This window comes from Atractosteus spatula, chromosome 2, assembly GCF_055471065.1.
Source record: "Atractosteus spatula isolate fAtrSpa1 chromosome 2, fAtrSpa1.hap1, whole genome shotgun sequence".
Taxonomy (NCBI): Eukaryota; Metazoa; Chordata; class Actinopteri; order Semionotiformes; family Lepisosteidae; genus Atractosteus; species Atractosteus spatula.
Genome location: NC_142707.1, coordinates 41,412,124 through 41,428,180, shown reverse-complemented (window position 1 = coordinate 41,428,180; position 16,057 = coordinate 41,412,124). Strand labels below are relative to the sequence as shown.

The following is a 16,057-nucleotide window of genomic DNA, read 5'->3' as shown; positions in this document are numbered from 1 at the left end:
CAGTAATTTAGACAGCTCGTCTTTATATGATGTTACATACATAGTCTACTGTATGTAACTATTTTTAAGTGATAGTTTTTATACCTTGGCAATAAATGTGGATTTTCCTCCTACATGTACAGTAACATGTTCAGATACATTTTTAATAGAATCCCTTTGAAAGTGAGATTCAAAGGGAAAAAGTTATTACTTTGACTTAATTTTACCAAAAATGAAATAAGCTGGGCTAAAAAAGCTGATGATGCAGCTATTTGTACCATCTGCCAATATTGCAGAGTAATGATTCCAGGGAGCACAAAAAAGGACTTTCATAAATGGATATGAAATTCTTGTCTGATTCATAAGTTCTCATCACCCTTTGCTTTATTTGCAACCAACAGTCAACTGTTTTGAAAATGGTTTTATTATACAGTATATTCAATGGGCTATTGAACGTTGTTTATCACACTGATAAACTGCTATTTAAAAATTAAATTACTGTAATCTCTTGTTAAATTAGTAAGAACATTAGTTAGTAATTATCTTTTATATTTATTGCCTAGTTACTGTAAATGCCTATAAAGCAAAGAGTAATGTAGTCATGTTTGTGATGTAAGATGTAAGTCATCTGTTTCATAATGACATAACAATTCAGTCCAGCTTGGGTCAACCATGGTATGGTTTCAAAGGTGTTGTATTAACCTCAGATATTTTTTTCTTAATGACTTTCCTGTGATGACTGAACAATTCAGTAGTTTTGAACGATTTTGTGTCATTGTCTGTTTAGTCTTTTTAAATGCTTTTGTTACATTGGTGCGTTGAGTGCCAAGTACACATTTAAATAACTGTTGTGTGCTTGTTTGTTTTCAGCTGCTGTTCCTGTTCACCAGTGGTGATTCTGCTCAGGTTAAATGGACGTCCAATCCTGCTGTAGACGTCCCTCTTGCTGAGACCTATAACTACACTGACCACAGAACAGGCATTACTGTGACATGTGACAAATGCCCTGCAGGGACCTATGTTTCCAAACATTGCACCGATACGAACCTGAGGGAGTGCAGTCCCTGCCAGAACGGTACCTACACCAAGCGTGTGAATGGAATAGAGCGATGCCACCGCTGTCAGGAACCATGTCGCGGACCTTTTATTGAGAAGAGACCCTGTACAGCCTTGTCTGACCGCGAGTGCACTTGCTCCCCTGGTTTCTTCATAGATAACAAAACCTGCAGACCCCACTCACAGTGTTCAAAGGGCTGGGGTGTCAGGAGAAAGGGTAGTCAGGTAGAAGATGTCAAATGCAGACTGTGTCCCCGGGGTACCTTCTCTGATGTGTCTTCCAGTGTGTTAAAGTGCCGGACTCATACGAACTGCACAGCCCAGGGACTGGCAATCATCTTTCCAGGAACGAGAGAGACTGATAACAGCTGTGGTGCTCCTCCCTCACACTCCTTCACCAGTCTGGCTCCAGTGAGTTCTGCTTTTTTGGAAGCCTCATCTGCGGACTTTGCACAAAAAGGTAAAGATTGACAGGGTGGACAACTGCCAGTGGTGTACATTAACTAAAGACAGTAGTGTCAACACTGGTGTCAATTTCCTGTCACCAGCTCAAAGCTAAAAAGATGTTAATTTTTGGCCAATTTTTTGTACTTCATAACTCACCTGAACAGTAATATTCTGGGTAACATTCTACCTTTAATCAGAAAGCTTTTTAAAAATTTTCAAGCAAGATCATAAAATGTACATAATACCAATTTCTTACCTGTATTTAGTTGTAATACATTTGGGAACTTTTATATCTTAAAAGTTAAATAGTGGCCAAATTACCTCACATATCTGGGTGTCTTTGTTGGGAAATGTTGAGAGTTAGAGTTAATAGAAGACTAATGTTTTTATGGTTTTGTTTGATAGTTTATTTTCTTTTTCTCTACACTGACCATGACTGATGAGAAATATTAATAAAAATCCGTTCTAATTTTTCTTATAACCCTTCCAAAATGGCTGTATATAGTACATGATATTTGTTCATGAACTATTACTCGCTGTTTACGATAGTTGTCTTCTATCAACCCTGTGGTGACTGATAAAGCCATTTTGAGATCCACATGTTCTCAAGCAGAATGCACAAATGTTGTACTAATATACTAAATATGTGTTCTCTGCAATCCAAACGTTATGAACTTTTCAACATTTTCACTTTTCTTCCATGTAATATCTTGAGATCTTAAAGTGTTGGTCTCTTTCTGGTTGGGCCATGGCCATAATCTCCCATGTTACACTTTTGTTTTTTTTGTTTTTTTACAATTTTTTGTTGACCACGTATTTGGAAGATTTGTTCAGCCCTCCTCTGCTGTGAATATCTTGGTTAAGCCAGGATGTACTATATACAATATAATAAAAATGTAAACTTTCTAAAACCACTCAATTACAGTCAGGCTTAAATGATAAAATGTACAGTATCTGCTAAAAACAACATTAGGACGACCTTATGTTGTCCTAAAATAGAGGATGTTATAAGTGGGAGAGAAAGGATGGTTGATAAAATATTGGTTAGATAAATTCATGTAAAACAGTCAAAATGTAAAGAATATCTAAATTAGTACTAATGTAGATGGGATTGCATTGATGTAGTTTGTTTGAACTTCTCAGCCTGTTTTTATGTAACACTTTAGTTTATAGCCTTTGTGTAATAAGGCTTATGGGAACAAATTGTAAGATTATTTGTCTTTCTCCAAAGAATAACATGTTCTTTGGTGGGAACTTTAAAGAAGATAATGGGCTGTAGAAGAAATAATACTGCAATGGGCTATAGAAGCTTCATATTTCATTGTGTCCTCCTGACATGAGTCATAATAGGGTCATGGGCGTCAGAAACTACAATAAAACAAGTTGAAAATGTAAGGTTCTTATATATTTTGTACATAATAATTTATAGAATGATGGATATAAGTCAGAACACAGAAAGTTATTATGTCCTTTATTAATTTTCATATTTAATTTTAACAATAGGCTCAAAAGAAGTAATGCATATACATAATATGCATGTATAATTTTAGATTATAGTATGGGAATTTAACACTGAAATGTGGTACTCATTAATTATGCTAGAAAGTGCAGTATTAAATTGTATTGCTAGCTGGTTATCACTTATGAACTTAGTTCTTTTTTATAATCTGAACACCATCTCCCTCTTAACTGCCCATTGATGCCACCGGTGTTGTTTTCAGTGGTCAATTGATGACTTGATGCGTTGTAAGCATGTTTTCCTTAAATTAAATGGGTTCAGGAGCTGTGTGTCCAAAGTGTCTAAATTGAATGGAAAAAGATTTAGGAACATCTATACATTAGTCGTGAAAGAGCTCCAACAATGGAAACTGTAAAACGTAACTCTATACAAGTGGGGGGATATTTGTCCTCATTTGCTAAATTGTTAGAGAATGCTATTCTCTCAAGTGCAGGCATACGTGAATGATATGCTAGAAATGCAAAATTAAATAATACTTATTCTTTTATTTTAATTCAAATAGTTGTATGTTCTTTATAAAATTTTATAAATTCTAAGAAAATGAGGTCCACAAAATCATTTTCAGAACATGTCTGGCCAAATGCTTTTAGATTCAATGTCAGATTAAAAGATGCTGCACAGTTGCTACAGTGCCAATGAGGGTATTCTGTGATTAGTTGTTAGTGGATTAAAGTTTTAGAATTTCTTCTGTCTGTTTTGCTGTCTGGGTTGCTCCTGTCTTTGGACTAAGTCTAGTATTCTTTTTTTTTGTGTGTGTGTGCTGTGTTAGATATCTTTAACTCAACAACAGGTGGTCAGGACAGCACTTCAGAAAGCTTGTTGACCAGCACAGTGACAGAACCAAGTGACACAACTGTGAGCACATCAGACAATGACTCACAACATGTCGGATCCCTAGCCACAAAGCAAGACAAGGCTACTGAATCACCAAGGAGGCATCACAAACATCACAGGGACTACCACAGTCATCAGTCTACTACAAAATTACAGCCAGTGATGGAAACCTTGGAGGACAGTAGGGTCCAGAAACTGGGCTACAAGCCCACTAGGAGGGGATCCCCCAGACCCGGTGCACACAAACACTTTGACATCAATGAGCACCTACCCTGGATGATTGTCCTTTTTATCCTGCTGGTGCTGGTGATTATTGTGGTCTGCAGTGTGAAGAGGAGCTCCAGGGTGCTGAAGAAAGGGCCCAGACAGGACCCAAGCAGTATCATGGAAAAGGCAATCCAAAAGAAACCTGCTGTGCCGACTCCAAATAAAGAGAAGTGGATATACTATTCCAGTGGACAAGGTAAGTAAAGACCATACTCCCCACAGAGCTTATTTTTTACAGTGTCATCCAAGTAAGTATGCAAAAGTACAGTAGTAGTATTTTTCCATTAGAGAATTACATGCCGATTTTCCCACATACTGTATTATTGCACCAGTGGCATGAAAATCAACCTTTTGTATGAATCCCTTCTTTAGGTGCTTTATGATGTGCAAGACCAAGATATCAGATACTTCTGGATATGTTTTTTGTATGTATTACAATATATGTTATTTTTTTCTATAGATTTTTTTATCATTACAATCTTTAATGGAATGCATATACTAAGAGGGAAGATTCATTGTCAAAGTTTTTTTTTGCAAAGATTAGTAGTGTATTTGAAATATTCCATTTCAGGCCATTCTTGGGAAAGTATTACTATGGAGTTCACTACTGCTATATGTCCAGCAATTAAACTGACTCCTGTCCTCACTAATGAGTTTGCCCTTGCTCTAGCTAAATCATGTGATATGACCCAGCTATTCATTCTGAACAAATTTTCCAAAAATCAAAAAAGGTTTGCTCAAAACTAAGCATCCCCTATAATTTTTTACAGCTAAAAATTGAAAGTGGTCAGTATATTTAAAGATACTGTATTTTCTGCAAACCGTTTATGGTCTAATTTTGAAAACACTCTGCAATATACTGCTATATATAGTAGTATATAATATATAGTATACTATATACTCTGCAATATACTACTAGTGTTCTACAATATACTACTACTCACATACAGGATTGTATTATTTACATATACTCTATGCGTATGGGAACCAAATACAATAAATTTAATAAATTACATTATGAAATTGCACAATCACTGCTGTAATGTGTATTATTTGTTAAAAACTTTGCAAAACCTTCTGTAAGTACTGTACATAGATAAAAAGATTTAAGTAAGGTGGCTGTCTGAGCTGTCTTATTGTAATGGGAAGTGCAGCTGCCAGCTGCTAGGTTACTGTACCGAAACTTAAGTACTGCAGTGTTAAGCTTCTAGATTTCAGCTTCAGATATCCGGTTTTGCGAGCTCCAACCTTGTGCAGTTTGAACCAGATTAATCCAGTTCTGAGTGGACTTTACAGTGTCAGTAAAGTTTATCATTGTTCCAATGCATGCGATCTAGAAACAGGCTCCCACACTTTAGTGTCTCATTGAAGTCTGTGTCTACAACTAAGGAAACTACGCAGAGCAAAACTGTCAACACTAGAAGTGAAATTGACTCATAACACTTAAATTATTATGAGTAAATATATGTATCCAAAGCAGTCTGTTTTTTGTGTGTTGTGCTTATAGAAATTCATTATTTAAACTAAGATATTGTTGTACTGCCTGTTTTTTTTTCACTGCTGAAATGTTTTGTTTGTTTTTTGGTCAGAGTCATTGTAACTATATTTCAGTTCATTAAGAATATTGAATCTCTTTTTGATTTTTGATTGTATTTTGAAAATACTTTTAGATTAGAAAATTCCTCACAATTCATTTCAGCCAAATATGATTACTTTACGTCTTATCCATTATGATTACAACAGGACAGATGCTGTATTTAAATTTTGGGGCCCTGAAAAGAATACAAAGAATTAAGATATTTTAAAGATATAGAGTTTATAATATATAAAGAATATTTAAAGAATTTAATAATATAAAGATATTTTTAATTCACAATCCTAATTTTAAGTTAATAAAATAATTTCAATTTGGGGAACTACACGTGTAGTGAGAGAATTTAAAAATCAAAGGAAAGTTAACATTTCCAATCATGTAGTATAATGTCAGAAGTTTGTTGTTATGGGTTGGGATTTTTCAAGTTTAATTCTTTTTAGACTTTAAAGAACAACAGCATTTACTGTTTTTAAGCAAAAGCTACACAATTTTTAGTTGAATGGATATGCAGTTTTGCTTTGGCAGCGTTTACTGTATGTACATAGAAATATCCAGGTAAAACTCAGCTATTTGGAGTTTCGTAAACAAAATACTGTTTTTATCAATTCAGGGTGTTTAAGTGAGCAACACCTAGGGCACTGAAACTCATTTTACTTATTAAACTCAGACTTGTTCAACCATGAGGGCATCATGACCTTCAGTAATAGACATGTTGCAAGAGAAACACATCCATAGAAGAATGTTTGTGATACTCTGTCTTAATTCACAATGGGTGTTATTTTTTACAACCATACCCATTACTTAAATTATGAAAGTTTAGGGTGGTACTGCATGAAAAAAGCAGAATAAAGTGTAGTAAATAAAACTGAAATTAAGTTTAAAATAAATGTGTAACTATGTATGGTGTAATCATAAATATTGTATTCTACAATTTACCATGTTATAACCATGGTAAGCCAATAGACAAAACCTATTATTGTAGCTTTATCCTGGTGATTTTTTTTCTATTGTTTTTCACTAACTAGTCTTTTTTTACAATTCCTTCACAGTTATCACATTTCTGACACCTACAAGTACTTGTGTTTCTATTCATTTTGCATGTTTTGAGTTGTAAGAATATCCTGTATAATGATTAAATTATAGATTTGATATATGATTTTATATAATATATAATCTGTAATAGATATATTAATTGCATATATTTGTCATACTGTTCTGTCAAATGATTGATACTCTTTGATAACAGTGTGCTAGAATAACAGCAAATGAAAATTGGATATGGAATGAAGTGATGTGAAGTGAAGTTCTTTAATTCTTTAAAACAGAGGTTTTGACATTACTTTGCTCTATGATGTCCATAGAGTCAGAAGTAACAATGTAAGAAGTCACATCACCAGTGGATGAGCAGGCATTGTATCTAAATATTTGTTTAATTGTTTGCAAATCTCAGATGATTACACTGAACACACACCTTATGTTGACGCCATTTGAACTGAATGGTATTTTTTTCTGCTGTAATAAAGACCAGAGAAGAAAGGGGACATTTCTGCTCACAGTGAAAGGATTTGTTTTCAGAACCTGTTGCAGCTGGTTTGGTGCCTGACTAGGATTACTGCATGAAAATAAAATAGCACTTGCACAAAGGCCATAGGAGGATCTAGTCTCAGAGGCTATTGTAGAAACTCCCTTGCACATGGCGTACTTTCAGCTATAGCAAAACTCCTCTCTACTCGGCTTTTTGGATTTTATCAAGATAAAAATCTTTACCTATTCTAGATGAATTTATTTTAGAGAGTAGTGTCATTTACAGCCGTTCAGTAATTTAAGATGTTCTAAAAAAAATACAGAGTCAAATGAGCATTGTTATTTTTCAATGTTGCTATTTTCCTTAGGAGACAAATGAAATATTTTTGTTACTTCAGTCTATAAATATCAGGATATCCTGACTCATCTTCTTACACACAGTTGGTGATCAATTAACTGAGCTACTGTAGATCTTTCCGTATATCTTACTTTATATCTCAAACTTAAAGAAACTTGCTATTAGCACTTATTCACTCTTTTGTATCCACACCTTCAATGCATTGTTTTCTTAATGAAGCTATAGTTGGAAATACAGTGGTGTGAAAAAGTGTTTGCCCCCTTCCTGATTTCTTATTTTTTTGCATGTTTGTCACACTGAAATGTTTCAGATCATCAAACAAATTGAAATATTAGACAAAGATAACACACGTAAACACAAAATGCAGTTTTAAAATGAAGGTTTTTATTATTAAGGGAAAAAAAAAATCCAAACCTACATGGCCCTGTGTGAAAAAGTGATTGCCCCCCCTGTTAACACATAAATCAACTGTGGTTTATCACATTTTTGGAAAGCTGAGTTCAATTTCTCTAGCCACACCCAAGCATGATTACTGCCACACCTGTTCTCAATCAAGAAATCACTTAAATAGGACCTGCCTGACAAAGTGAAGTAGACCAAAAGATCCTCAAAAGCTAGACATCATGCTGTGATCCAAAGAAATTCAGGAACAAATGAGAAACAGAGTAATTGAGATTTATCAGTCTGGAAAAGGTTATAAAGCCATTTCTAAAGCTTTGGGACTCCAGCAAACCACAGTGAGAGCCATTATCCACAAATGGCAAAAACATGGAACAGTGGTGAACCTTCCCAGGAGTGGCCGGCCGACCAAAATAACCCCAAGAGCGCAGAGACGACTCATCCAAGAGGTCAGAAAACACCCCACAACAACATCCAAAGAACTGCAGGCTTCACTTGTCTCAGTTAAGGTCAGTGTTCATGACTCCACCATAAGAAAGAGACTGGGCAAAAATGGCCTGCATGGCAGAGTTCCAAGACGAAAACCACTGCTGAACAAAAGGAACATAAAGGCTCGTCTCAGTTTTGCCAGAAAGCATCTTGATGATCCCCAAGACTTTTGGGAAAATACTCTGTGGACTGACGAGACAAAAGTTGAACTTTTTGGAAGGTGTGTGTCCCATTACATCTGGCGTAAAAGTAACACAGCATTTCAGAAAAGGAACATCATACCAACAGTAAAATATGGTGGTGGTAGTGTGATGGTCTGGGGCTGTTTTGCTGCTTCAGGACCTGGAAGACTTGCTGTGGTAAATGGAACCATGAATTCTGCTGTCTACCAAAAAATCCTGAAGGAGAATGTCCGGCCATCTGTTCGTGACCTCAAGCTGAAGCGCACTTGGGTTCTGCAGCAGGACAATGATCCAAAACACACCAGCAAGTCCACCTCTGAATGGCTTAAGAAAAACAAAATGAAGACTTTGGAGTGGCCTAGTCAAAGTCCTGACCTGAATCCGATTGAGATGTTGTGGCATGACCTTAAAAAAGCGGTTAAGGCTCGAAAACCCTCCAATGTGGCTGAATTACAACACTTCTGCAAAGATGAGTGGGCCAAAATTCCTCCACAGAGCTGTAAAAGACTCATTGCCAGTTATCGCAAACACTTGATTGCAGTTGTTGCTGCTAAGGGTGGCCCAACCAGTTATTAGGTTTAGGGGGCAATCACTTTTTCACACAGGGCCATGTAGGTTTGGATTTTTTTTTTCCCTTAATAATAAAAACCTTCATTTAAAAACTGCATTTTGTGTTTACTTGTGTTATCTTTGTCTAATATTTCAATTTGTTTGATGATCTGAAACATTTCAGTGTGACAAACATGCAAAAATAAGAAATCAGGAAGGGGGCAAACACTTTTTCACACCACTGTAATATAAAATATTATTGTAGATTTTGTATTCTTTTTAAGCCTTAAATCTTAGATCTTCCTGCAGTGCATGCCTGCACTTTGGGCCACTCACATTCTCCTTGTTTAAATCCTAGCTTATCAGCTGTCATCAGTCTTATTACTAGCTCTAGTGTGTATTCGAGCAGCCATTTGGAGTAGAGGCTAGGGTTCTGGACTTGACTGGACCATTGTTGGTTCAAATCCCTGGTGAGACGCCTGTACCCTTGAGCAAGGTTCTTCACCTGCATAGCTCCAATAAAATGCCCAGCTGTCTAGATGTGTACAAAGGTAAATTAAAATTAAGTAAAGTAATTAATTAGTAGTGTTCTGCAACAGTATAAATGACCTAGATGCAATCAAAGTTTATGAAGAAAATCAAAATTCTCCCACCTACAGTATAACAAGTTAAAGCCCCAGTATTAGATGGCATGTTTTTGTTTGCCATAAGCTGCTTCTTTCTAACCGCTGGAATCACATCAACAAGCATGGAGCTTTCAGCTTGCAGTTTTCCTGTGGATGGAGGTTTTTTATGTTATCCAGATGTATGTCTGATGATCACCACCAGTTGCAACAGAGTTGTGTATCTAACAGATTCTATTTTAAAAAATCATTAGTTGTCTTCAATATTTGAAATAAAAACTATTACTTTTATGATGCTTTAATATTTTATTCTAATAATTAAAAATAACAAGAAAAATTAATCATTCAGCAGCATTGTTTTTCAGATGTAAAATTGAATTTTACTGAATTACATTGACTTCAAATTGGAAATAATTGTGTTTTGAAACATCTTTTTTTCAAACGGTATTGTAAAGTACCAGTTTTTCATGTAGGCTTCTTTTAGCTTCAGAGAACTGCATTCTGAGGGAAACATAGTGAGTAGCCTCTTTAGACCCCTGCCTGTGTGCTTTCATCTCCCTTTTCTGTAATATAATGAGCTGTGACAAATAGCAGGCAAAACTCCCATACTGTTCAAAATGGTTTGTTGACCTACATAGGTCTTGTGACGCATTTCTTCATAATGTAGTTGATACCCAGCCTTGCAGTTTAGAAATTTCCACTTCCTTCAAAGCTCCTAAAAAAGAGTGTGTTGGAATAAGGGCATTTACTGTTAGCTGGGTGTGGTTTTGGATAGATGATGATGATGATGATGATGATTATCATTTATTAGTTTTTGGTTGGTTAAGGTAATTTACCCATGACCTACTTTTCCTGTCCAGTCAAATCACAGCTATTTTAGCCCAGAACGGCCACATCATCAGGGAAATGAGCTGTGTGGCTCATCAGGTATTATAAGCATGGCAAAAGAAATGTCCAGGAAAATTAAATAATAATTTTTAACTCACCATAGGGCATTTGAGCAGAATGTAGAAGAAAATGTCCTCAAATTTAAAAATAGTTTGCCAAATAATACTTTGAATGAAACAATAATACAAAAAAATAAACATCACATTCATGCATTGCTCTAAATTGTAATTAAAGGTTTGAAACTGCCCCAAAATAAATTCCCTGCTAAACCACTATATCATTAAATTACAGTATAGAATAATATCTCTGGTCTCTGACAGAATCTAAATAAAATCTACAGGTAGGTGACGTTAGGTCTTGTTAACACATGTTATTATTTCAAGAGAACTAGAATATTATGTTAAACAAAAGAGGTTTTTTTGTGTAAATTTCATATCACTAAACCCCTGATACTCTCAGGTGGTGTTATGGAATATTAATGAGGACCCTATGCAGAATAATCAGGACGAACTTCAGAGGCCTAGCCGATTAAACAGTCTGAGGTCTGAAAGCCGAAGGGAAACAAACCGGTGTGAAAGTACAAAATCAGAAGCGGAGCCATAAGCCGTGAGGAAGCTGAGAGTCTAAGCCAGAACAATAGTCAAAGTACCAAAACAAAACCAGGAGACGTAGTCGGAGAACAAACCAGGGTCAGGAAGACAAAAACCAAGACGTAATTAATCGCAGGAAGCCGGGGGTAGCTCTAGCCAGGAAAACCTAATACTGAGCACAGGTGAGAGTGTGAAGCAGCATTAAATAGGCGGGGGTAAAAGGCTAATTGGAAACCGTGCTGGAATGCAAGGTGGAATGACGAGTCCTCTGGGGGCGTGGTGTAACATTACCCCCCTCCCCATTGGTGGCTCCTGGCGCCCTAGAGGATCGATTGGAGAGACGCCGGCGGAAATCGGTAATCAATTGAGGATCCAAAATGTCCTTCTCAGGAACCCAGGAGCGCTCCTGGGGGGCGTGGTGTAACAGGTGGCTTAGAGCATTGTGTTTGAAAGGGACTGATATGGTGAGCAGATGCAGTATGGGAAGGTGATTTTCTTTTTGTTTACAAATGAATACACAATTCCATAGTTTTCAGGCTTTGGAAGCAGCTGCAGCTGTGTTGTGCTCAATTAATTGTTTAATTTTGCAAATCTATATTGTTACAAATAGTTGGGTATGAGAATGGAGAAAATCAGAAATTAGCAGAATGGATATATCAATACGTAAATTAAATAATCATATTTAAACCGCGAACTTGCAAATACTGTATCTTTGCCAGGAATATACCCAAGCGGTTTGTGTAGTTAGAGGCACGTGAGTTCTTCATTTTCTGGCACAGCCTAGGTGAAAATAGTAATAATTCAGGCACACTGGGTTAGATATTTATTAACAATGAATACCCACACTAAACAACACACAAGGCCAAAAAAGAGAAAGCTGCCTCTAAACCAAACAGAATACCACCTGCGGTTAAAACTCTCTCTGCATACCTGGATGCCACAAAATGAATGGGAACCTATCTCCCTATTCTAAAAATCCATTCACTAACCAGGAGAGGCTGTTTTTAACCAGGGGCTTCTTCACAAAGAAATCCAGAGTTCCCTAAAAATGAGCAAACTCTCTTAACAAGGTTCAAATACTTATCTCCAGTCTGGTATTTATGCATGATCAGCAACAAGGAGGTTTTTTGTTTTTACTTGACACTTAATCATTTACCCAGAACTTAATTAAGCTAAACCAACATAGACTTTATGATTTGATCACTGAATCTGGGAGCACTACATCTCAGCAAACTCCTCCTTGCTTTGAAGCTGGAAATATCGGCACTAGCCAGGTGTTACCCATTGTATCTAGATTCATTTCATTACCATATATCACCCATGCATATGCTGTGACTGCATAGAACTATGCACAATATTGAAAAAAGGTTCAGTTTATGCAGAGAAAGACATATACATCACCATTTTAAAATTGAGCATGGTCCAGAAAATGGAAAAATAGCACAACCCTCCCCTCAGACTGACTTTACATTATTATGTGTTTTCTGCGATAGGTGCACAAGAATAGGTCATTACTGAGACATTGAGTAGATGCAGAATGAATGGAGTTTCTGTGAAAAAAATGATGCAGTCAAACAAAGAGCATATGAAACTGTTACAAGGAATTGTGCTGTATTACAAAAAGATATCTAAAGATGAACAGAGATGTCTTGTTCATTTACCAGCATGGTTCTCTCAGTCATTGTTGCAGGACAGTTCACTTTTATAATAGTCATGACTGCAAAGCCTCTAAATGAGCAAGAATCCTGGAACCACTTTTTTGATAGCTGAAAGACCATGCCAGAAAATTTTAAATCTGCATCAATAGGTAGAGAGGAGAAAATATCCAAAAAAGAAACCTTTAATTGATGAAAATCAGGTCAAATATCCAGCACAAGAGAAAAGAGAAAGTGGCAAAGTAGACACATATTTTATTGGCTATTCAGTGTTCTTGTGTCCTGTAGTGTCAAGCAGAAATTTTTGCCTCCCATGAAGTATGTTGTATATGTTATACTATGGACAGTGCAATATTTTTTGCTGTGTATTTTTTTCTTAAACAAATAAACAAGTATGTCATTATGATCATGCTGTCCATTTCCAGGTGTGGATATCCTTAAATTGGTGTCGGCGCAAATGGGTAGCCAGTGGATTGACATGTACCAATATCTGGCAAACGCAACTGAGCGGGAGGTGGCAGCATTCTCTAATGGGTACACTGCAGACCACGAGCGGGCCTATGCTGCTTTGCAACACTGGACTATCAGAGATGCTGATGCCAATCTCGCCAAACTTATTAATGCCCTTCGAAGGCACCGGCGCAATGATGTGGTGGAAAAGATCCGGGGCGTGATGGAAGATAATCCTCAGGTAAGCATCAAGATTGACCTAATCTCTGAACTGAATTCATATTCTCTGCAAAATAGTTTATGTTGGTGCTTGGTCCATTGTAGTTCATTGATCTCTGCTATTCATTCTCTTCTATATTTATGGATGCATGAGCAGTGTGGATCTAAGAAAATAACTATGAAGGAGCTCACATTTCAGTAATGGAGCAATATTTAGTCAATTATTTCATATTGAAATATGAAAATAGCATTTTGCACAAAATCAAGCTCAGGCCTGACCTGATACACTAATTAGTAAATTTGGCTAAATTAAATATAATCCTGTCCCACAGTTAGTTCTTTAGAAAGTTGAAGAAAGGCTGTTGGCCACACCATCTTGTTTCAGTGGCTGTCTCCACAGTTGACTGGGGGTCACCAGGATTGCAGAGAATGGCTACCTTTGCTACAAGTCGGTCATTAGCTTATCTCTGAGCAAGCCAGTTCTGTCTATACCTCATTGCATACTAGAAAGCACAAACCTATGTGAATCCTGTGTTTACTGATTGCTTTTTGGGTAGTTTTTATTAATACTGTCTTTAATTAATCCTTCTGAGTTCGTGCAAGTCAGGTGCTTTTGATCATGTAATTTGCATGTTAACACCACTTGTATAAGCATGATGTTTAATGCTGTCATTTAATAATACTCCATTAATATATTAAATGTCTGTGAGCAGATTACTCTATCAGTCGTAACAACTCCAAAATATAAAAACCTGTTTAATATCAGTTTAGTTGTAGTGTTGCCTCAGAGAATAGTGATGTTCTGCATAATGTCTTACTGTATGTACTCTATCTGCCATAAAAATACAGGTAGATCATTCTTCTCCAATAGTGTTTGAAGAGCAAGTTGTTCTTTTTTATTCTCATCTAGACATGAGATAATATTTCAGAGTGTCCTTATTTCTACAAGGTTATATATTAAAGCCTCATTGTTTTTACTTGGGATTCTCATTTCACTTAATAATACTACACTGACACAGAGCGTGCTTGTCAGCACCTCTTAATAATGACTTTATCTTTATGAAATCACTAATAGACTTGCTGTCCGTACTTGTAATGGATCACTGTAAATAAACATGGATGCCAATTATTGGACTGGATATTGAAGGCAGCACATTACAGTATAAAGGGTACATGTTGTACTCAAGTATTCAAAAAATGTGCTGGCTAGATAAAACTTGTATGTCCCAATGCTAACTTCGATCTCCAAAAAAAACCATAATGAGACCCTGTCTATGTTCTTTTAGTACTTTCTTATAACAACTTTTTTACATTATTAATTATAAGTAATTAATCTGTTAGAATCTTACACATTCTTAATGATGGAAGTTACAAAGCTTGACAGAATAGTGGTTTATAAACAATTACGTTGATATACAATAGTTCAAGAAGGCACCCAAAGAAGGCTCCACAGCCGAAACGTTGTTTCTTTTCTTCTCTTTTCAGCTTGTAATAAACCTTTACTTGTTCCTATTAAATTGATATATAAATGGAAGTGACCCAGATGAAATTGCAATACTCTAAACCTATATCAATTATAAATCTATAGAAATATACACGATTTATATCCTGGCATTATTGTAGTGCTCTTTAGCCTCCTATCAGATTCACATTATTATTGATTTGATGTTTTCACAGTGTACTGTAATTGGAGATTTCCCTCTCTTGTGTCTTGTACAGAGTGAAGCAAATTAAATAATTGAATATTGAGATCAGCTTTAAAAACCTCACTTGTCATCAGAGGTGAGAGGAAGACTGCTTCAAGTTGAAGAGAGTAGACTTGAAAAAAGAAATTGGTGTAGCCATTTTAGTATATTTGGAAGAAGTTTTGAAACTCCTTTTCTGCTTCCTTTCACATGCGCCTATGGCTGCCACTGCCATTTTAGAAGTATTTTAGTGTGAATTTTACATTTATATGTGGAGGAGTCATACATCCTTGGCAGTGTTATAAGTTCTAATTCTAGAATCAGATTTTCAACACATCTGTCTTATTTACTTTTTATCAACCAGATCTAATAGATAGTAGATAAGTAGAAGTACTTATAAATATAATGCCTTTTATTAAAGGTATTCACCACCACCTAGTGATGCCACATTTTGTTGAATTATAAATGATGTATAGTGAATATTCTTCTGTAAAACGTGAGTGCTCAAACTGAAGTCGAAAACTAAAATATGTTGATTGCATAAGTATTCACCTGTCACGGGAGCCTGTTCTGACTCCCGTGAAATGCGTAGTTTAAGACCCTATGCGAGATAGTATTATCCGGAAGTGACTGGAATAGAACATCAGGGAAGACACAGCAGGGTTAGGACGGGATGACTGACAAGGGGTGGTGACTGTGGTGATCCGGTGCCCGGTGCTAAGGCAACCAAATCCAGGGAAGTCCAAAAGG

The 16,057-nt window shown here is 36.2% G+C and overlaps 1 protein-coding gene across 1 annotated transcript in view; it reads left to right on the top strand.

The window, feature by feature from the left end:
* Window positions 1-16,057, top strand: part of tnfrsf21 (tumor necrosis factor receptor superfamily, member 21) — a 30,705-nt gene that overhangs the window by 4,935 nt on the left and 9,713 nt on the right. Inside the window, exons 2-4 of the mRNA XM_088939206.1 lie at window positions 850-1,495; window positions 3,771-4,298; window positions 13,379-13,644. Of these exons, the coding sequence (XP_088795332.1) occupies window positions 850-1,495; window positions 3,771-4,298; window positions 13,379-13,644 (1,440 nt within the window). The remainder of the gene's footprint in view (window positions 1-849; window positions 1,496-3,770; window positions 4,299-13,378; window positions 13,645-16,057) is intronic.